This window comes from Lonchura striata, chromosome Z (genome assembly GCF_046129695.1).
Source record: "Lonchura striata isolate bLonStr1 chromosome Z, bLonStr1.mat, whole genome shotgun sequence".
Taxonomy (NCBI): domain Eukaryota; kingdom Metazoa; phylum Chordata; class Aves; order Passeriformes; family Estrildidae; genus Lonchura; species Lonchura striata.
Genome location: NC_134642.1, coordinates 31,639,549 through 31,661,731, shown reverse-complemented (window position 1 = coordinate 31,661,731; position 22,183 = coordinate 31,639,549). Strand labels below are relative to the sequence as shown.

The 22,183-nt window shown below is 38.6% G+C and overlaps 1 protein-coding gene across 5 annotated transcripts in view; it reads right to left on the bottom strand.

Moving 5' to 3' along the window:
* The window catches only part of SLC38A9 (solute carrier family 38 member 9), a 46,070-nt gene that overhangs the window by 5,409 nt on the left and 18,478 nt on the right, over positions 1 to 22,183 (bottom strand). For all 5 annotated transcript variants that reach the window (XM_021534313.2, XM_077790138.1, XM_021534315.2 and 2 more), the window contains 5 exons: positions 19,938 to 20,135; positions 17,123 to 17,230; positions 14,983 to 15,089; positions 8,761 to 8,874; positions 6,775 to 6,923 (listed from right to left, as the gene is read on the bottom strand). In XM_021534313.2, coding sequence (XP_021389988.2) covers positions 6,775 to 6,923; positions 8,761 to 8,874; positions 14,983 to 15,089; positions 17,123 to 17,230; positions 19,938 to 20,135 — 676 coding nt within the window. The remainder of the gene's footprint in view (positions 1 to 6,774; positions 6,924 to 8,760; positions 8,875 to 14,982; positions 15,090 to 17,122; positions 17,231 to 19,937; positions 20,136 to 22,183) is intronic.

The following is a 22,183-nucleotide window of genomic DNA, read 5'->3' as shown; positions in this document are numbered from 1 at the left end:
CTGTTGTTTAAAAAAAATACTTCTAGATTCTTTTAAATTTTGAAAGCAAATAGGGGTGTCTGCAATCTTTCTCAAATGCTGAAGTATCCAAAGCAATTCAGTACTTGTAGAGTAGAGCTTTGTAGTTTTCATTGTCAAAATTAATCAGATTCCTCAAGAACAATACCAAGATAAGGTCTGAAAAGGCTTTGAACCTATCTATTTCAATGTGAAAGATTACACTGCGTTCCTCCCCTGGAATGTCCTTGCTCCTTTCTTTACCTTTTGAAACAGCCTGAGTTGTAACGTGACAGTGGACAACGGGTAATTAATTTGCAAAACCTTTCTTTTACCTTGGCAGATAGGAACATCTCAGCTCATCTCCAGGATGGGGAAAAACTCTCAATCTTCATGGAGAGAAATGCATTACCATTTACAAAAATAACTTACTCTTCTAAATAAAGTAAAATCTGATACCTAGGGCTACAAGTAGCTACATTATCTGAGACAGTACTTTTCTTAAGAGTCTAGAGCTCCATGCAGGTGTGTTCCAGACAAGGCAAGCATTTCTCATAGCCCATGACATTTTAGTAAGGTCTGAATTGCTCAGATTTAGCCTGACACTGGCTTACAGTAAAATTAATGCTCACCACACATTGCAGAAGGACAGTCAGGAAAACAGCATTTGGAGACAGGGGAAATATCTACACCACTGCTTACTACAATTATATGAAGAAAAGTATTTAGAGGACACTAGAGATTAGAAAAGACTTGGCCTGTTTGTGCTTAATCATCCTGGTCACACACAAGTATTTTCTAAGTGGTGTAACTTTCTTTCTCATGGTCAATGGCAGCAGAGTTGGGCAGCCCATGCCAGGGCGGGACTGTCTGCCTGAGCAGCCTGGTTAGGGTTACTGCTCTGAGGCACAGGTTGGGCTGCCTGAAGGAGGCTGTAATTCACAAAGGAAGCACACCCATGACAACTGCTTTATATTTTGTCCTCAGTCTCCATACTGTCAGCTGGGCAGATGAAGATTCTAGCTGTTTTCTATAAAGGAATCACTGCTCACCTGCAAAAATAGTGCAATCCCACAAAAACTGTAATGGAAAGGAGAAGAAGAAAAGATCAGAAGAAAATGCAAGCTTTCCCCTATGTCTTGCTTTTTTCTCCTGGCAAGGTTAACCTTTCAGATTAACAGAGTGGAGATACAACCTTGTATGCCAGAAAATCATTAAAGGGCTTGCTCCATCAAGTTCTCTCCTGTGGAAGCGGTAGCTTCACTTAACTCACTGAACATCAGTGACCATATATATCTAATTAACTTTGGCATCCTCAAAGTAAGAATCATGTCAAAAACAGTGAAACCAAATTCTAGCACAGGGGAAATTTAAAGACAGAAACTGATTTTAAATCCCGTCAAATTCTAAGTTCTTTCAGAAGTTTGAAACTCAGCATGGAGTCACAGAATGAACACACACAATAAGGGAAACTGGAAAGTGAGTAAAGAAGAAAATCAGGATCACCCAAGCAAGATTTTTTGAGAGGTTTCTGTATCTAAAAATGCATTTTCTTCCTGGAAATCTCACTCAAGTGATATTGGTTAAAAGACAATGAATCACAACCTTTAAGAGAAGCTAGGCAGAAGTTAAAATGAAGAGCAGGCAAGCAAATATTCATGTAAACAGAAGAAATGTATTTAATTGCATTAGAAGACATACATCTTCTGGGAGACAGTGGGAGAACTGGCAGGTCTGCTGGGCTGCCATAGAGTAAAGGGATGCCAATCATTTAGGAAAGCTAAGTAATTTTTGTCTATCTATTATTAACCTATCTATTATTTAACAGGAAAGATGTTAAGAAGTTTGAAAAAATCACCAGACGACTGTTTAAAGCACTTTTTATACACACCATATAATTAATCAAGGGAATCTCTGTCACAAATATAACTGCAGCAAAGAGCCAGTAACAATAATAAAAAATTGGCTTTCTGCACATATAAGATCCAGAGTCAAGCAAGTAACAGCAGATAAAGCACATGCATCTGGCCCTAAATCAGCTGTTAAATGACGCCATTACAAGCATGTCTCATTTTAGAAAAGAAAGCCATTACCCAATCCACAAAATGTTGGCATTCCTTAACAACACTTAAGGAGGAGAGCAGAGAGAATGAACAGTTCCTTGGATTTTGTTCCTGTACATCACTTTCCCTGCTGTAATCCGTATACTAGCATACATTTTGCAAAATAAAAGAAGGAATTAGGACATCTTAATTCAATTCTAAATCTTTTGTAGGAAGTAGAGTAGGCTGAAGGATCTGTGGATTGAGTGCAACCTCAGCATGAAGCTTTGTATGATGCAGTGGACATGCTGGAGGGAAGGGATGCTGTAGGAATATAAAAACGTAAAAGACTTTAGAAAGTGCAAAAAGGCCACAGAAAGAAGACATAAAGCTAAAAAAAGCTGGGAAATTTCTAAACCTTCTCATGGGAAGCTAGAAAGTTAAGAACCAAGTGAATATATTTATATTTATCATAAGGAACAAGAAAGAACAAGAACTTATTGATAGTTCAAGGTATGAAAAGTCCCAGATATATGCTTTGCAAAGATATAAGAAGTTTCAATCTTAAATAATTAATTATTGTGTATTGTTTGAGGTTCATAGAAGTCCTTTTGTTAATGTTAAACCCACGTGGGTCCTTTTCTTATTGGTTAGAGTATAATGAATTTGCACCTTTCCTTTTACGCTCTTGGTATAAAGAATATGTAGAAAAAGGCTTTGCATAAGCTGCCATCTTGTCTCTGATCTGGATTTGCATGGATGTTGCTATTTTCTGTGTACTCTTGCTTTTTGCTTATATGATACAGACAGATAATAAATCCTAAGTCTGCAACCAGTCCGGATCCCATCCCATTTGTGAGACATGGATCAAGAAGATGCCATCCGGCAGAAGATGCCATCCAAAGATGCCCCACAGTCTGGGCAGAGAAGTGACTGAGAGGAACCCCATGGGAAGGACTTGGGGGTGATGCAACACTCACCATGAGCCTGCAGTGAGAGTTCCCAGCCCAGAAAGCCATGGGAATCCTGGGCTGCATCCAAAGCAGCTTTGGCCAGTGCACTGAGTAAGGGATTCTATCCCTCTGCTCTGCTCTGCTGAGACCCCACTGGAGCACTCCATCCAGCCCTGAGGTCCCAGCACGATGACAAGGAGTTGTTAAAACAAGTCTGGAGGAGGGCCAGGAGGTTGGTAAGAGGCTGGAGTTCCCTGCTGTGAGGCTAGGCTGAGCAAGTTTGGGCTCTTCAGCCTGGAGAAGACAGGATTGTGAGGAGACCTCACAGACACCTTCCACTATCTGAAGGGGCCCACAGGGAAGCTGGAGAGGGATTCTCTGGCAGCAACTGGAGAGACAGGGCAAGGAGGAATGGGTACACACTGAAAGAGAAAGATTAAGGTTAAATATGTGGAAGAAACTCTACTGTGAGGGTGATGATACACTGGAATAGGTTGCCTAAGAAAGCTGTGGATGCTCCACCTGTGGAAGTGTTCAAGACCAGTTTGGATGGGGGTCTGAGCAACCTGGTCTAGATAAAGCTGTCCCTGCCAATGGCAGTGGAGTTGGGACTACATGATCTTCAAGGTCCTTTCCAATCCAAACCACTCGATGATTCTATGTGATGATGCCTGTAAGAAGACTACCATGACTATACATGTATTTGATTTTAATATAGGCAGAGACATAGGTCACTGATATGTGTACATAAGAACAAGGAGAATTCTCTTTCTCATTTCCTTTTGGATAAGCAAGCTCCCACTGTTCAGTTTATGACTATTGGGAAACCTGGGAAAAGAAAAGTTACATATTGTCTGTCTAAGCTTTTAAGTTTGGAGAGGTTGAGCTGCTTCATCACTCAAGACTATGGGTTAGTAGGATACACCACACGTACACAGCAAAGAGTTGTTAATAGAAAAATAGCACTACAAAGTATCTAGAAAGCACGAGTCAAAAGAGATGAAAATCAAGTCTTAAGACAATAAAAGCTCCCTTGAAGACGATTATGTACTTTCTCATTATGATCCAGTTATAATCCATGGTCTACCAGAAAAAAATAGGAATTAACCATGATGCTGCTTTTGGTAAAATTTGCCTTTGATTAGATCAAAAATCTAGACTATAAACTGCAAAACAGCAAACTAGTATCTTGGTCCTTTATTATAACCAGTGTCAAATAAAGAAAAAGGGGTAAAACCCAGAGAATTAAATTGATCTGAGCGATACAAACATGCCTAGGAAATAAAAAACTATCTGGCAGCCCTGTAAACATGCGTGAGATCAAGCTATTTGCTTTAAGTTGCATCCATACAGAATTCTAAGTACTCCACTGATTAACTTAATGAGTTTCTGTTAACTCCATCCACAGCAGCAGCAGGTATCCATACCTGCAAATAACTGCTGATGTGAAGAAGCCTGACTTTTAAAATCAGTGAGCTTCCATGTAAAGCAACCAACAGCTTAAAAATGAAGTTAGGAGAATTTCTAATGGAGACTTGGACCAAAGGAAAAGGTGTTTCTGTTAGACCTTGTTGTTTTTGTTGGTTTTATTTGGACAATTATAGTCAGAAGGCAATTTGATAATATTTCTCTCAGCTGTAAAGAAAACTCAATCTAAGAAATTATGAAATCTAAGAAATCTATGAAAAGATATGTGATCTAGCACATAGAATCACAGGGTTAAATGAGACTAAGTTGCCAAAAGAGATCCTGTTCTTTGCCTCCTTTTTCATGCTTTCAGTTCACTACTCACATAAAGATTTTCTCCAGGCATATGACGCAGGATATTCTCCATATATTCACCTTATACAAACATCTAAGAGGTAAAGCATGAATCTCTACAGCTCAATCAGATATTGCCCAAGACCCCTTAGCCCAGATTAATGAGGGTTTTGAGAAAAGAACTCAACTATATTAATCTATAAGCAGAGTGTTCATTTTCCCACACAAAAAGCTATTTTCCCACACAAAAAGTATTTCCAAGTAGATTGTTCAGAGTGAATCAACAGGCTCTCCAGTAAGATATCAGTCTAAGTCAGTAAGAGCAACAGCTTCATATTTGCAAAATATTTCCCTGCAAAAGCTCTGGGAAAACCAAAAATACTGAAGTTTTTCCTAGAGAGGTGATAAAGTGCTACTACAGGAGATTTGTCAGCTTAGGTGAATGGTGCAAACCAGTCATGAAGGCACATTTCACATCCATTTTACTATCCTTCCAGAGACATGTACTGTGCTTGCTACCAGCCTTCAGTAAGCCTTCACTGCATAGAAAAAAAACAAGACCTTGTAAATGCACAGAAGCCAGAGCCAGGGTAATTCAGTGGTTTCTGTGCTGTACTTGAGACACCTGGGATGCTAGAGAGCAAGAGACAGTCCATTATGCTACAGCCAATATGCTACCTTATCACTGTATGTTGGAGAGACTTACATGGCTTCCTAGAAACCATTTTTGACTTCTCAGAAGCTTTAAATACTTCACTATAAGGAGTCTTAAAAAAAAGTAAATTTAAAAATGTGAAGCTACACACAGGACATCCTAGAAACGAGAATCAAGCAAGCATCTGCATCATCAAATTCGTCATACTATGAAGGCTTAAAACAGCAAGCTGGAATTAACCTGAGACTGGCATAAAGCTGTAGGTTCTAGGAGAGCCCATGGGAGAAATGAAAACCATTCTGGACAGAGAGTAACTAGAGGGAGGAAATAGGAAAAGGCAGATCCACATAATATAAAGGACAAGACTATTTCCCAGTGAAATCCATCTTTAGCACTTAAATAAATGGCCTTGTTTCCAACAGTAACTTGCAGCAGTTCCTAAAAATCCCAATGTAGAACTGCATACAATTCCAAGTCAAAAAAAGTAAGTACTTATTTCACTGCCTAATTTTAGGCATTCAGTTTCTAGAACCTATTTCAGGACTCAGAAGAAACCTGAAACTTGGAACAACATCTCTACAGACCTGAACTGCTGATGCCACAGAGGAAATACACATTCCTTCCTGAGATTTTTTTTCCTTTCCTCCATCAACAGTAATTCACAATACAAAATAAGAAACTTGGAGCTAAATGGCAACTTCTCAGCTGTAACAAATTCAGTACTCCAGTACTCCAAATAGAAATGTCCTAGGTTTTATTTAAGAAACCAAACTAAAACTGAAATCTGCATCAGCTTTTTCCTGGCATATAGACACTGTACAAATGCAAGGGTGTGGCTCATCTCTGAAATTAGCATGTGAAAAGCTATTTTTATAAGCATAGCAGCAGCCCAGATAGCACAACTGACAACCCACTTAGCTATTAGCTCTGTTTAAAAACAGATGGTTGATTACTAATCATGCACAATCAAAACAAAGATGGTATGCTGAAATGTTATTATTTGCAGTATATGTTTTCCACAGCTTAAGGATTGCTAGATTAAATGCTCCTGGACTAAACATTTTTTTTTTCCTGTACAACTTTTCTTTTGTCATATAATCGCATAACCCAAAGGGACAGGGTTGACAAAATTACTATTTATTGATAAAATGAAGAGCTAAACTAAAAGAATCCCTGCTCTGGCAAACTGTAGCAGTTCTGATCTGCAGGTGTGACTGCTCATCCTGACTCTACAAACTCTGTGAAACTAGTTTATGAAATTAACCTAATTTACAAAGAAAATCCACAAAAACCTAGCCAAATTTCTGACAACAGAAAGCCAGTTAAGCAGAGTTTGCCAAACTATTGTCAAGAAAAGACTTCTTACCTTGGGTAAGCATTTCCAAAAAACTGTCTTAACAGCTGAACTCGTGCCAGATAGCCCAAGAGGGGGTATACAGTCATCATTTGGAACAGCAGGAATATTCTTGCAACAAATGACATGATGTCATCACTGGGAAAGTTATCTAGAAAATTCTAAACATATAAGTAATGTTACATATCAATGGTGGCTTATTTGCATGTATCTGCTGGGTTTTAATATCTATGTACCAGAAAGAATGGGACAAAATCCAAACAACTACAATTGCTAAATGAACTCCATAACATGAAAACCCTATCCCTCTTTTACAACTGCCTTGCCACCAAATAACAACCAATTTTTGAATATTACTAAGCTGATGTCAGTGCTAATGTTATTATTACATAACTAATTGCTTTCTGATCTTCTGAACATCCCCAGACATCCAGGCTGTGGAAATACCACCTGACCTTTTAGGCAGATGGATTCATATACTCCTTTTATCTGTTATATCATACGTACTTATTAAAAACAGTTACTTAGTGAGTAAAACTGCATTACATACAAATGAAGAAGGGATCATACACTACTACTGGGATCTGAAAAAGTATTCTAAGACTTAAACATCACAGAAATATAAAATTGGTTTCATAAGTACCTGAGATAGCTACAGAAAATAAATGGGAAGAAAATCACTCATTATCTGTAATTTAACTGTGGATTTTGTCCTGTGAAATTATTTCAGGTGGTTAAAAGATAATTTCATGGCTTAACAGTGGTACCAGTTCTAACTAATCCACAGTCAGAGGAAGCTTTTAAATGCTGCCTTATTGCTAAATATTATGCCAGGGCTATAGAACACCTGGCATAAAATGGATCCCCCATTGATAACTTCTACCTCTGAGGCAATTTAGGATGTGGAAATCAGTTTTGCCTAGAAGCAGATAAGAGTTTTTAGCCTTCACAGGGTATTTCATGTGGTGCTATTATCTGAAGAACTCTGATGGCAAGGCTCACCAGAATGTCAGACTCCAGAATGTCAGACTTCAAATATAATTGCAGTGAGAACTCCTATCTAAACAAGCTTGATTTCACATTCTATTTCTTCTGGAATCCCAATGAATCACTGAACACACTTTTCTGGATTAAAGAAGCTAAAGAAATGAAAAGCCCAATTGTTCACTTGTTCATTTTGATCCTTCATCACTTTCACAGAGTATTTATTAAATGTTTGTTTTTCACCAAAATATTTGGAACCATTTATGTATATAAATGAGATAACATAAGCTTTACTCATCTGTTTGTGGTAGTGCCCACGAAGTTTCCCACCAACTGACCACAGTCAAGTGCAGATGCACCTGCCAGGGTGAATCATGAAGGGGGTTTTTACTGCATATTTATTAAAAGGTTAAGGACAAATATGGTATCTTGATTAGGAAGAGCACTGCCAGCAGGTCAAGGTAGGTGATCCTGCCCCTCTACTCAGCCATGGTGTGGCACATCTGGAGTGCTGTGTCCAGTTATGGGCTTCTCAGTACAACACACATGGAGCTCCTGGAGAAGGTCCAGGGCTACAGAGATTATCAAGGGACTGGAGCATCTCTCTTACAAGGAAACACTGAGGGAGCTGGGCCTGTTCCTGTTGCACCTCATCAATGTACACAGGTATCTGAAAGCAGGGTGCCATGAAGATGGATCTGGCTCTTCTTAGTGGTGCTGAGCAATAGGACAAGATGCAATGGGCAGAAACTGATGCAAAAAAAGTTCCCCCTGAACATGAGGAAGAACTTCTTCACAGTGTGAGTGACTGTGCACTGGAGCAGATCGTCCATAGAGGTTCTGGAGTCCACCTCAATGAAGATATTCCAGAAACATCTGGATGCAAGCCTGTGCCATATGCTCTGGGATGGTCCTGCTTGAGCAGGGAGGTTGGACCACTTGACCCACTTCAGTCCTCCCCAGAAAACCCATTCTGTTATTCCATGAAATACATACTGCAGTAAAATATCTTACCTGTTCAATACATTCTTTGGATAATGGTGGAGAAGGAAAAGATGCAAAAATTATCACTCCAACATACAGGTATGTTAATCCAACCAGGAAGTATGCAATAGAGAGGTCTCTCACCTGAGGAAAACCAATATTTTTATTTTGGCCAGCACTTACACACAAGACCAGATTAAATAAAAACTTATTATAGAAGATTTCTATTTCATGTGTTACTGTTACTTTTATATGCATTATTTTCTTACATTTACTACTATCACTTGTACATTTTTATTTTCTACTACTTGGATGGATACTTCAGACCTGGTTCTGATCAGATCAGAAAGCTGCAAGGATATATCCCAAAGCAGAGCTAGATGAGTATTATTTATCTTTCAACATACAAAAAAAGCACCATGAATGAGATATGCCAACAGATGTAGCATGTTATTCCTGATGCATAAGCATGAGTTATTAAAACAAATAAGAAATCCCTTCTATTTTCTTACATTCACCTATTCCTACTAAGAACCTTGGAACATAGACATACCTGTCTAAGACAGAAAGCCCAGAAAGCCCTGTGTTAAATTTGCCGTGAATAAAATCTTTCAATCAAAGACATCAGCCTACACAACTGCAGATGTAATAAAAAAGAATTTAATCAAAGGTTTTAAGGAAAGAGTTTTGAAGCTAGGGTCATAAATCTACACTTAACTACACTATATACACTTAAGTACGGATTTAAAACTAAACTTCAATGCTCAGTTCTGAAAATTCTGGTTATCTTTTTAAGATATATAATATATATAATTATTTTCCACTACACAAAAATAATCACACATTTATTACAGGAAAATAGCTGGCAAAACTAATTAAGTACTTTATGAAACTAGAGAATCCACATATATATCCGACTGATCTCACAGCAATGTACTTGTTGATTATTCTTCTACATAAATTCCTTCCTTTGGAAATAAAGAGGGAGATAATTTTTATCTAGTTATTAGCTAAATAAATTATTTATAAGCTTATGTTACAGTACAAAACACTCATCACCTTACAGAAAACCATTTGTTCAGCTGCTGTTAATCATCAGCTTCTTAAAGGATTAATAGTAATGTCTCAATACATTACCCTATTTTCCCAAGACTAAAAAGCAAGTCTTACTAACTCAAGCACAGCACCAAATTATTAGGATTATATTGGTTTCCAGACCAGGGTGATAATTACCACCTCCAGCCAGCTCACTGAGCATGAGGAAATATTCCTCACGTCTGTGAGTGGAAATGTTTCTCTAAGTGCTTCTTCACACTATCTTTTTGACAAAAGAAGCATATCCTACACTACCACAGACTCTGCCAAGGGCAAGGCAATCCCCAAGAAAAGTATAAAATACTAAGTTATGAGTTTTGAGAGAAATTCAGATGGAAGCTAGTTTTTGGTGAAAGACATGGAATCTCTTATTGATTTTCCCAGTGTTTCTGGGGTAGAAGATTGCTGTCTGATGAGGAAGATTATTTGCCTCTTAGAGGCTGATGGGAAAAAGGCAAAAGTGTGATTGTAACATATGGCCTTCAAGGCCACGGTGACCTTCAAGTTCCCAGCAGCTGCACATTTCTAGCTGCAACCTCTTCCTCTTGCTGACCAGTTAAATGCACAAGGAAGATGATTCCCTAGACTTCACTCTCCTCACAGTGGTCATTGAGTAAGGACAATCAACTTTCATCAGAAGCTGAACAGTAGACTTATCTTTAAATTATATGCAGAATTTCTCCTTGTGACATGAGATGGATGCTGTACAGGTTGTTATATAACACCTACATCTACATCTTCAAAAGCACTAGTGCCCACCCACCCTAAGAACTAATTTTAAGAGTATTAAATACAAACACTCAAATTTCTTACAGGTATTTATCAGTAAGTTCCATTAATTGCAGGACACAGAGACACACTAAGGTGGTGTGATACAGGGAGATACAGACTCTCATCTCTTGAGGACAGGACTTGGACAATTTTTCAAAGCACATCTAAGACCTTCTTAATGCACATCATCTGCCAAAACCTGCTTTAAATCTGGTATTTTAGGTGTACACTTATTGCATAAAAACAGTATAGTAACTCACAGCTGTTATTTGTACTCTACCTACACATAAGTTCTAGAACCAATTGTAAAATTATTTTTGCTGTGAGGAGTACATGCAGTTGTGAGGGCAAGAAATCTGAAATAAAATTCTTACTGCTTTCTTTGGACATGAAAAATGGTAGAGAGGTGGTGTGCTATTACCTCCGATAGGTACTTGCACCAGTTCTAACCAGTTCATGTTTCCAGAGTTCTTGAGGGTATATGCTTTAATCTGCACTGAAACTAAGTGCTGAGATAATTTTGATAATTTATTTTCATGGCATGTAACACAACAGACTCCAGGTGCTGTCACCATACAAAGAGTACCCAGATTTTGATTTGAATAAATTACTAAAAAAGAAATGGACAACTTGAAAACCTGAATTAATTTTTTTCTCAAACATCCATCAACTCCCTTCCAAATACATGCTGCTGCATATGAGATGGTTATCTTTGTACAACAACATGTGTTTACATAACAGGAACATGTTTTGATTGATGTTCATTATTCCTCAAGAGACCTGGGGTCACTCCCTAAAGACCTTGACAATACTGTTTAAACAGCATAATTCCAGATAAAATCAAAGGACACATGGGGAGAGATAAAAGCATTATTTTAAATAAGAGCCATAACTACACCTTTTTATTTTAAATTTGATACTTGAGGCATTTACATTCAAAGTGGACATTGCTGTGGTGAAAACTGCCTAAGCATAAGAATATAGCAATTCTTACAGCCACAGTTTAAGAATCAAACTTGTAGAAAAAACAATGTTGGAAGCAGGAAGTATTTGTAGAATCACAGTGGAAATCTCAAAGTAAGTATCTAAGGTAACATGCAGGTCACAGTCCATAATGATCACAGCCTGACACCTGCCAAACCCTTCTCAAATACACAAGTAACAGGCAGATTTTCAGGCAGAACTTGCAGAGCATATGTTAGCTCCAGTTGCTGCTGACAACTGGAATTCTCCTGGTCAGATCTGCAGAAGAAAGTGTTAGAAGTGCCACTGGAAGAAGAGAAAATTGGGTGATCAAGGCTGGCAGCAGTAGTAGAACAAAGGAAGAGATCAGCCTCCTAACAATAGGATGAATCTGATAAATCAGGTGGAGCTAACAAAGACAGCCAAAGTACAAGCCATTGTATCACACTCACAGATAGTACTCAGGTACTGGCTGGACCCACAGCAAGGGATTTGACATGGTACAGAGAAGGCTCTGTGTGTCTACAGACATTTCTTACGTGGTGCTGCCAAGAACAGGCTACTTTCAGATCTTGATTTGCCTGTTGGATGCCATGGAGAAAATAGTTAAAATAATTCGCTTCCTTCCTTGGTACCAGTGAAAGCTTTGTGGAGTTGCTTCCTGGATGGAGAAGCCCATATCAGTGCTTAGTAATGATACCACATTTGAAATACCTTTCAATCATCCAATTTCAGATTAATCTCTTCTCAAGAGAGATGCTGTCTCCGTAATATCTCAACAGGACTTTGATCTATATCATAAAAATAGACTTTACCTGTTCATGCATCAAGGGCAAGTGGTAACATTGAATTGGGTGACAAAAAAAAAGTACTTCACCAGGATGGATGATGCTGTGTATAATTTTGGCTGGAAGGAGAAACCAGTGCTATGACACCATCAGTGGAAGCTCACTCTGTTTACACGGTATAATACTGCAGAAAATAAGTACCATTTACAGCTCCATGCCTTCTGCAGTTAATACCTAGACAAAAAACATCCCCCCACTCACAGCCTTTCTCCCAGGTAGATCCACAGACTACTGTTAGGAGACAGCATTAGTGTATTCATGCCTGTAGATCATGGTGGGCTTGTGTAGCATCTGTTGTGTTGCTCAGGGAAACTGATCACAAACATGCATCAGGAAAGAAACAACCAACCAAAACCCACACCTAAACTCATTTTTGTGGGTGGGTTGCATTTCCTATGCAATTTGGTTTTGAACCATTTGACTGAGCACTGGGCAAAAAACTTATGCTGACAAATACAAGAGGCAGCAGCAGTGGGAGATAGGACCGTGAAGCTCAGTTCTGAACAGCACACTAAAAACCTCCTCACAAGGGCTTCTCCAGGCTGTGCTGCTGACCTGTGGCTTACTCTGGTGCACTGCTCTTCTCTTCTAACACCCACACCACTGTACAGGAATAGCGGTCAGAGCAATCCTCCCCAATGTGTGTTTTAGCTCTGGGCTGTGATGCATGCCCGTAACCAGAATGGAAGCTGCTATTGTTCTGAATTTCTGACTCCATAAAAGGAATGTTATTGTTTGTCTAACTTTTTTCCACCTCTCCAAAGAGTTGGTCTATGACCTTTAGTTTCAGTAAGTTTTGCTCAAGACTAAAACAGTGGTTTTCCAGCTTGCCAAATTCTGTGCCTTTTGACAGAACAGTGACAGAAGTGCCATGTTAACAGGTCCATCAATAAAAATGTGAAGCTTTTATCCATGAAGTTATACCAGTATCACCCCATCAGATACTGAAAGAATCTTGTAAATATACGGTAAAAACCCCCCATGACTTATGAGAGAGGACAAGACTCCTCTATACGTATGGAAATCTTCTCCACTTAGCCCAGCAGCGTAGTGACAAAATCACAAAACAGCTCTTCAAGAGCATAGGTACTTCATTAACATCTGCAAAGCACTTTTGAGATCTAGGTGAAAGGCTCCTGTACAGGTACAAAGAGGAAAAGAAATCTCCAGCCAAATAAAACGACTACAAGAATTACACAGAGATTTGTTTTCCCATTAAAAATCTTTCCTGCCATACTTCAAAGCTGTCCTTTCTGAGCAATTTGAACATTATTCTGGAATGCAGAGTTTTGTCAAGGGCTAGAGATCCATACCAGGGCTGACTTGGAAATTCAATTTAAGCTCCAAGAAGGGTACTAGAAAATCTGATTTAAATGCAGGAAGAAGTTTCTTCCTCCTTCACACAGGAAAAGCAAGCTAGAGAACACTCCAGGTGCCACTCTTTGAATCTGATTACTTGCTCTAATGTAAATGGAGGAGGAAAATACACAGGAAAACCTTGAAGATGGAATGAGGGTATTAGGCCTCCTCTGCATATAGAGCTGATTGTTGGAGATCTAGCCTTTAGAATTTGAAAGCCACACTTTAAGAGAAATCTTGCCCTTCTCCCCATAATAAGATTTTCTTAAGGAAATGGAGAAAAAGCTTATTTAGCTTTCTTTGTCCAGGCTTCCCGCTGTTAAACTAATTTCAGAGAAGCCCATAAATCCCCAAAAGCATTCCTGGAGGAGAATTCATAACTCCTTTGCAGATACATCACTCACAGCACTAATGCAGTAGGGGGAACAAGATGACATCCAGAGGTTACTTACAACCTCAAGAATTCTGGCATTCTATGATTTCATTGCAGTTTTTCATACAGCTAGTATTTACAAATCTTTTTATGTTATTGCAGGTACCCTTACAGCTAACATTTTAATGAAGCTGGACAAGAATCCTTGGAAGTAGGGAGGAAAAAATAAAATAAGAAAAATAATTAGAGTAAATGTTACCATCAGACTCTGTGTATTGTGTTTACTCCATTTGGTATTTTATAATGGGAAGATATTAACAAAGAATGCAGTTCCATCTGGAGTAGCAGTGCTTAATTTTTTCAAGGGCAAAACACCATCCAAAGTCTATATATTACAAAGCCTCCTGATCCAGGCTTCAACTTGCAGGATTTCCTAAATTGTGCCAAGTTTCTCTACAGACTTTGACTAGGATTGTGAGACAAAACTACTAAAGCAACTCTGAGAAAAGGTATTACCACAAAACTACTGTTCATGATTCTGCTAAAATCAGTCATATACCAAACATTTTCCACAATTTTTCATTCTAAAATTGGTCAGTTTTCATTGAGTCCTACAACACTGTCAGGTCATCAGCTTCTTGTATGCAATCTGGCAGTTTAATACCAGCTTGTAAATTTTGGGAATTCCTCAGGGCTTTTAAGTAAATTAATTTGTAATTTAACTGTTACTCCCTCATAGCAAGAAAAAGAACATGCAACTTATTTTTTATCAAATCACAAAAAAAAATTACTGTTGTCTAGCAATCTAGATATAAATAAGCAAAGTCTTGTGAAGTTACTTACATTGTTTTCTTGATTCCTGTTATTTTGAAGAAGTGTGATGACACAATTGTGAATGAAGAAGGCAAGTGTTAGAACCCCTGTGAGCTGAGGGAACAGAATTCTAAACTCTAAACAAAGAAATAAAAAGTGTTTTAAAATTACTTCTTTGAAACAAGCAATGACAAAATGCAGATAACATATGGTACTCTGGAAGGTACTGGCAAACTCATGAACCTCCACCTTGAAATGGGACAATCTATGTCATATTTGACCATAGCCAATGCAGATATTTAATCAGGAAGTACAAGATGCATGAAGACAGTAGTTACTACAGAATACATTTTCCAGCAAGACTTCTCTGATAGACTCCAACCATCAGTGATTACTAGGTTAATATTGGCACATGCAAAGTTTTCTGGTCCTCAACATTTTAACTGGAAATCATTTGTGATATTGAACTTGACAGCAGTGAGACTGTATACCTATGGGTTCCTGAAGAGGGAGAAGGAGAGAAGGAATAATTTACCCCGTGAACACTTTTAGTTATTAAGAAGTCACTTATGCTATCAGAAGAAAAATTACATTTGCAGATATTTAAGAGGTTCTGCTTACAAACCAGGGTATAAAGAAACACAGAGCAATTTCTTATAATTCACAAAATGTATGAAAAAAAAATTTCCTTCTTGTCTCCATGGGAATAGCATTGTTCTGCTTCTTTTAATACTCAAAAGATGTTCACAAGATGGTGGTTCTTGAAGTGCTGCAAATAGTCTAGGAATTCACCAATGCAGTAACATTAAAGCACCATCTTGCTAACAGCAATTAGAGAACCCTAAGATATTTCAGCTTCTAAAAAGCATCCAGAAGTACAACACTCTTCAGAGGTTCACAAACCTTTAAAGAACAAACCACAGAGAGCTGCATGCAAACATATTTAAAACAGACTTCTGTAATGTGTTATGAAGTTAGGAAAGTAAACACACTCCAGGCAACTAATGGAAGGCTTATCCAAACTGAAAGAATAAGCTTTCCCTAAAGCTGGTTTCACTGTATCTTCAATACCTAAGTAGCATTATGTGCTACTGTCAGAATTGAGAGTGCAAGCAACTTCTGGGCTCAACTTCTAGGCTCGTTTTCCACCCACTTCAATTGAGACTTCAATCTCAATTATAAACAGCAAACTGACAGTTTCAGAATCTCTTGGTAGCTGTATTTGTATGCTTTAGCTACCTGCTTTTTCTATCTCCTTGTAGTACAAGGAGTTTTTGCCAAATTAATCAAACTACTGGGTGCTCTACTTCTCCATGGCCTGTGGCATGTGTGTCACTACAACTCATTTTTCTCATTTGTTTCCAAGAACAGAAGAAGTGATACTATTCTAATGTACAGGACATTGGAGCTAACTGGTCATAAAATTTTGCTTATTGTAAAGGATGGGGAAAAACCAACTAGGACCTAACCCTTGTTCTCTTATTCCAGGTTTCTTAAAAAAGGAACTTTTAGATTAGCAGTTCAAGCAATACCAAATGCCACTTGTTTAAGACTATGGCATCTCACAGAGTAATTTGTAACAGTAATTTGGAAAGAACAAATAGCCATCAAAAAACTTTCAAGAAAATAAAAATATACTGATGGGTACTGATGAGATAAAACCAGCTAATGGATGTTTGAAAGGGAAGAGTTACTAAAGTTATGGCCTAGAACTTCAGATAGACTGGGAAGTACAAGAAAACTGTACTTGCATATTATGGTGAATGAGCTAGTTCATTTAAGCAAGACAGTGTGTGGGGAACTTAAAGCACCCTTAACAGTCAGTCTGTCTATAGTTAGTAATTTCTAATTGCTACTGAAACAGGCATGATCTGAAACTGGTGCAACTAGAACTTAAAATAACATAGGTGAAACAGGACTATAGCAAGCTCTCTGTCACAAGATATATGTTGATCATTACTCTGATAGGCAATCCTTCTCTTCACCACTGTTGATACTGTCTGTTAACTACAGAACATCACTGGGAAAGGGATTCCTTTCCACTTGGTCAGGAGGGATCATTCCTCGACTTGCAACATCAGGAAGCATTTCCTCTATTTATGGCTCAGAGGTGTTAAAAGGTAAATGAGGAAAAAAAATATACTTCACCACTGCATTTTAGCTATCTTACCTGGTACAAAAAATTCATTCTCTGTAAACCAGCTGAATTCTAAGTGTATTCCCAGATGAGCAGCCTTTACTGTAACCAGAAAAACTAAGTAGACAACTGAAACTGTACCTGGAAAAAACAAAAGCCAAACAAATACAATGATATAGTACAAAGTATTTATGCTGGGTTTAATTTCTCCTCCATCCATCTAGTTACTAGTAGTCAAACAGTTATGGTTGGTATTCATTCCTAACAGATTATTAGGTCTAAACTTCTCCTTTACTTCTCTTATAGGTCAGAGAGGAAAAATAATACACATGCACACAATGTAAACTTCCAGCAAGTTTAATAACTTCCAGGTGCTGGTGACAGCAGAGGAAGTACCCTGTAATTCCTGTTGCTGGGCAGGTAGGTCTTTAGGCACAAACAGACCAGTTCCAGCTTCCACTGCCAGGATTTCAGTCTAAGCAGAGACTGATCATAGCACTCCAGCTATTGCAGTGTTCATCTAGTCATTGACTTTTTGGACCAAACAGCTCAACAGAAAGTGAAATTACTGCACTTGTGAACTTTACACTCTGAGCTAGAAGTTGATAATGACACTTCAATGCTACTGACTAACACATTGTGTTAACTTTGGATAATAACTTTGGATAACTTTGGAAAATCTTTATTGTAATATTGGATTAGCATTCCATCTCATTGGTTAAGAGGCATCCAGCAGGTACCTGCACAGCTTAAGGACAACAAATGAGATCACAGATAGGTATAATGCATTGCTGTGTATACCTGTGGAATGGAGGGCATATGGTCTTGTGTCAGACTATTTGAAAGAGACAAGAGCAGAATAGTAACAAAAAATTGAAGGAAACTGAACAACAATAATTAAGGCTACTGCAATGAACCTCACAGCAAACAATGCTGCTAGTAAGCAGAGAACAGGCTGTAAGTGAAGACAAAACCCCAGCATTTTAACCCAGAAAGGTTAAAAATAAACAGAAGGAATTATCATTTGATTACACAGAGCACAGTCAAGAAATTAGGAAAATGAAAGGTTCTGTATGTGAAGATCAAATAAAATACTCTGTAGTTTCCTAATGACTTCTGTTTCCATGGGTATCAAAATAAGTAAAACTCTGTGGAGATAAATTTCAAATCTCAAAATTGCCTTCCATTTTTTCTTGTCCTATACACTTCAAGGTTTACAAAACCCAAGGCAATTTTGAATAGCTTCTTAATTACATAATAATCTACTGAAGCAATGAGTAATTAATATTCTGGTTTTAAATTTTTTTTTCTACATAAAACCCACACCTTTTGCACAGAGCAGTATCAAGTACCCAAATTTCTGTGTGGTATTTTCATTTAGTGATTTCAGCAAGAGCAGATCCAAGCTCTGATAAAGTGTCACTATGGAACAGATGAACAAACCAGACTCTAAAATCCCTGTCCTGTACCTCCTTTACAACACATACCCAACTTTTTCAACCTCTGAACATCTAGTTTTCTCTTTCTCTTCATTGTATCAGACATCTTCTACTCCCTGAATTGTGCCCAGCTCCACCAGTCATGCTTTACTTACTTTACCAGCCCCACCCACCTTGGCCTTCTACCTCAACACATGTAAGGAGGAAATCACAATTGTTTCCTCTGCAGAACAGAAGAATCCATAGTATTGGAAGCTGGGACAAAGAACAGCAGCAGGTCATACTGACTAACTGATGTTGTGATTAATTGATCACCTGAATGGCAGAAAATTACTTCAGATCAGAATGAAGTCATTAAATGTTTACCAGAGGAGGAAGAGTATGTTTCATTATACCAAAGTAATATGTATCAAATGCTACACAGTAGTATGTATAGAACCATTTCGGAAAATCTGTTGTAGATGTAATGGAATTTGTTTCACAAGATTATCAAGCAAGAAAAAGGAAGAAAAATGAACTCCCTATTACCTGTAAGATTCAAGCAAAGCAGCAGACAAAGTCCTTGGGGTTAATAAACCAACCAACAAGCCACTTCAAGGCACAATATGGGCTGCCACCAAAATAATGGAAGAGTAGCTGGAAAGCTGCACAACAGAAAAGGATCTGGAGGTGCTGATTGACAGAAGCTAAACATGGGCCGACAATGTAATGAAAAATGGCCAAGAAGGCCACTGGCATCCTGGCCTGAATCGGTGATAGTGTGGCCAGCAGGATCAGGGCAGGGATTATCCCCCCTGTACTCAGCATGGATGAGGCTGCCCCTGTGACATTAATTACTGCCACTTTTGAGCCCCTCAAGACAAGAAGGACATTGAGATACTGGAAGCGTCTAGGGAAAGGAAATGAAGCTAACGAAGGGTCAGGAGCACAAGTTATATGAGGAGCAGCTGACGGAGCTGGGGGTGTTTATCCTGGAGCAAAGGAGGTTCAGGGCTGACCTTATCACCCTCTACAACTGCCTGAAAGGAGACTGTGGCCAGCTGAGGCTTGGTCTCTCCTACCAGGCAACCAGTTACAGGATGAGAGGACATTGGCCTCAAGCTGTGTCAGTGAGTGTTCAGATCTGGAAAATGTTCTTCTCAGAAAGGGTTGTCAAGCTTTGGAACAGGCTGTCCAGAGAAATGATTGAGTCACCATCCCTAGATGTATTAAACAATGTACAGATATAACACTTATGGACATGGTTTAGTGGTGGAATTGACAGTGTTGGGTTAACAGTTGCACTCAATAACCTTACAGACTTTTCCAACCTAAAAGATTTTATGATTCTACTCACTGGAGTAGTTTTCGCTGTCTTCTGTACACTTCAGTCACGGGTAACCAATGCTTTAATAGTATTTGTTACCTACCTAGGACATTAAACTTCGCAAAGAAGGACGGAGACTTCAGATTTAGCAAGGGTAGAAGAACTGCAATCAGGTAAAATGGTACTGTTTTTGATTTGTCCCACCATTCCTCAAAGAGTTCAAAACCTGTTCTGTTGCCCGAAGAGAACATCACACTTCTGTTCTGTGATGGGTGCTCACTAGAAGCACTTGGACAAATGACTGGAAGAAAGGAAAAGAAAAATATCCTCAGATGAAATGGGTTTTACTTGCATAGAATATTGAGAGCCAAAAGCCCACAACTGCTGATGTGTTTTACCTTCTGAGGACTGCTCAAGTGCAGTGCTCAGTATCTCAGTTCCTAACTTCTGTTTGTTTTTTTAATCAGGAATTCATTGCTAAGATTCCACTGCTAGGCACCTTGCACTCTAATCCAACAGTGGTACAGTTCTCCCAGCTCAGCACAACAAAGATGGTAATTTATCCGAAGCCCAAGTTGTGATACAGGATCATCCTTCAAAGTCACACACCTACAACTCGGCCTGTTCAGTGTCCATGTACACCTGCTGGAATTAAGTCATGGCGATGCTCCCCTGCATTTGGCTGCACATTTAACATTCTAATCTGTCCCTGCACACTTCAGTAAGACCATATCACCCAAAATCCAAGTGCATTGAAGAGCCTGAATTACTGTAAATTGTTCTAAAAACAAAGGATTACAAGAAAGCTACTTAACAACCAGCAGGTTGAAAACAATACACTGAACAAAAACACTCTTGTCATCTTTGTGCCATGACAGGGGCAAGTACATCACTGCCAGAAAACACAACACAATAAATTTAAGATGTGCTCTAGTAACAGTGCTAAGAGGGAATATCATACTCCTCTTACATGGAGGTTGATCAATTGGCAGCACCTGAAGAAGCGATTGTAAAAAAATCAACTAAAAAGACCCTCTGAGGAACACACGTATGAAGCTCTGTGTTGAAATATAAAACTTATTGTTCTCATAATGTCTTATTTAAAATCTTGACATCCCACAATAGTCAACAGCCATATCCTACACTGTCTCCATTCCTGTTCTGTCAAAAAGGCAAAGGCATAAAAAGAATTCTGACAAATTTCTTGCTTAAAAGTGGATTGTTTCACAAACCTTGAAAAATGCTCTTGTTCTTACTGATCTCCTTGGTAGCCCTGAATGTCCTGTCAAGAGTCACTTGAACATCTGACCTTAATTTTATGTAGCAGCTGCTTTAAATCTTCTAGTTGGTGAAGGATAGTGTGGAATATTGTCTACTTTGCCTCCAAGTTATATCCCCCGCTGTATAAGCATGGGAGACAACAGTAGAAGCAGGAGAGAACACAAATTGATGCCTAGCTGGTAAGTACTGTTAGAGGAGCAGGATTCAACACTAGCTCAAATCCAAGTCAGCTTGTTTTCGGAATTATTTCTCAACTCCTTTGCCTGACTAACATCTGTTCTCCAGAAACACAGCTGCAGCTAGTGTTACACACAGTTGCCCAGCTGGTAGTGGTATGTTCCCCATTCTTCATGCACTCAGGATAGATAAAACTTTCTGCTTCCTAAGAAGGCAGCATGGATTCAGTCACTATGACAGAGGGAGAAAATATTCAGGGGTTGACAATGCCTGCCTTGCTTTGCTCCTGCCTTCATTCTACATTGTTCTGCCTACTTAAGAACTAGGAACAGATCTACATGCATACTTGACTGCAGTTTCTTCCCTTAGTTGTGTTGTCACACTCTCCAAAAAGCACAAGCAGAAGTGCAAATAGCCTGACATTTGTTTCTTTTTTGCATTCAGCATCAAGAAAACTGTTCTTACACAAGGTTTTTAAAAAGTAATCTTGCTGCAGAACTTGTGAGTAGTAAAGTTGCCCCAGTCAAGGTTTTAAACAGTAAACAGAACTAAGGCGCCTCAAATTTAGGGTGTGAAAGTTAAAATTCCTCAAGGCAATTCCTCATTGTGCAACTACTGTTAAAAAGTTAACAGTCAGGCTTTTAAGGAGAATATATTAAGGCATACAGAAACTTGTAACTGGCTCTTTAATACTTATTCTCACCTCCACTTTTTAAACTTATTTTGTACTTCCCCAGTTATTCAGACCTCTTAAGTGTGTGGTTATTTGGGGAAGTAAAATCCCAGATAGAAAATAAGTTTTTTAAGAAATACATACTTACAGATGAGATATCCTTTATAACTGGCATGTGGTTAGGCATTGAAACATGATAATTTGCCTTTAAACCTCCA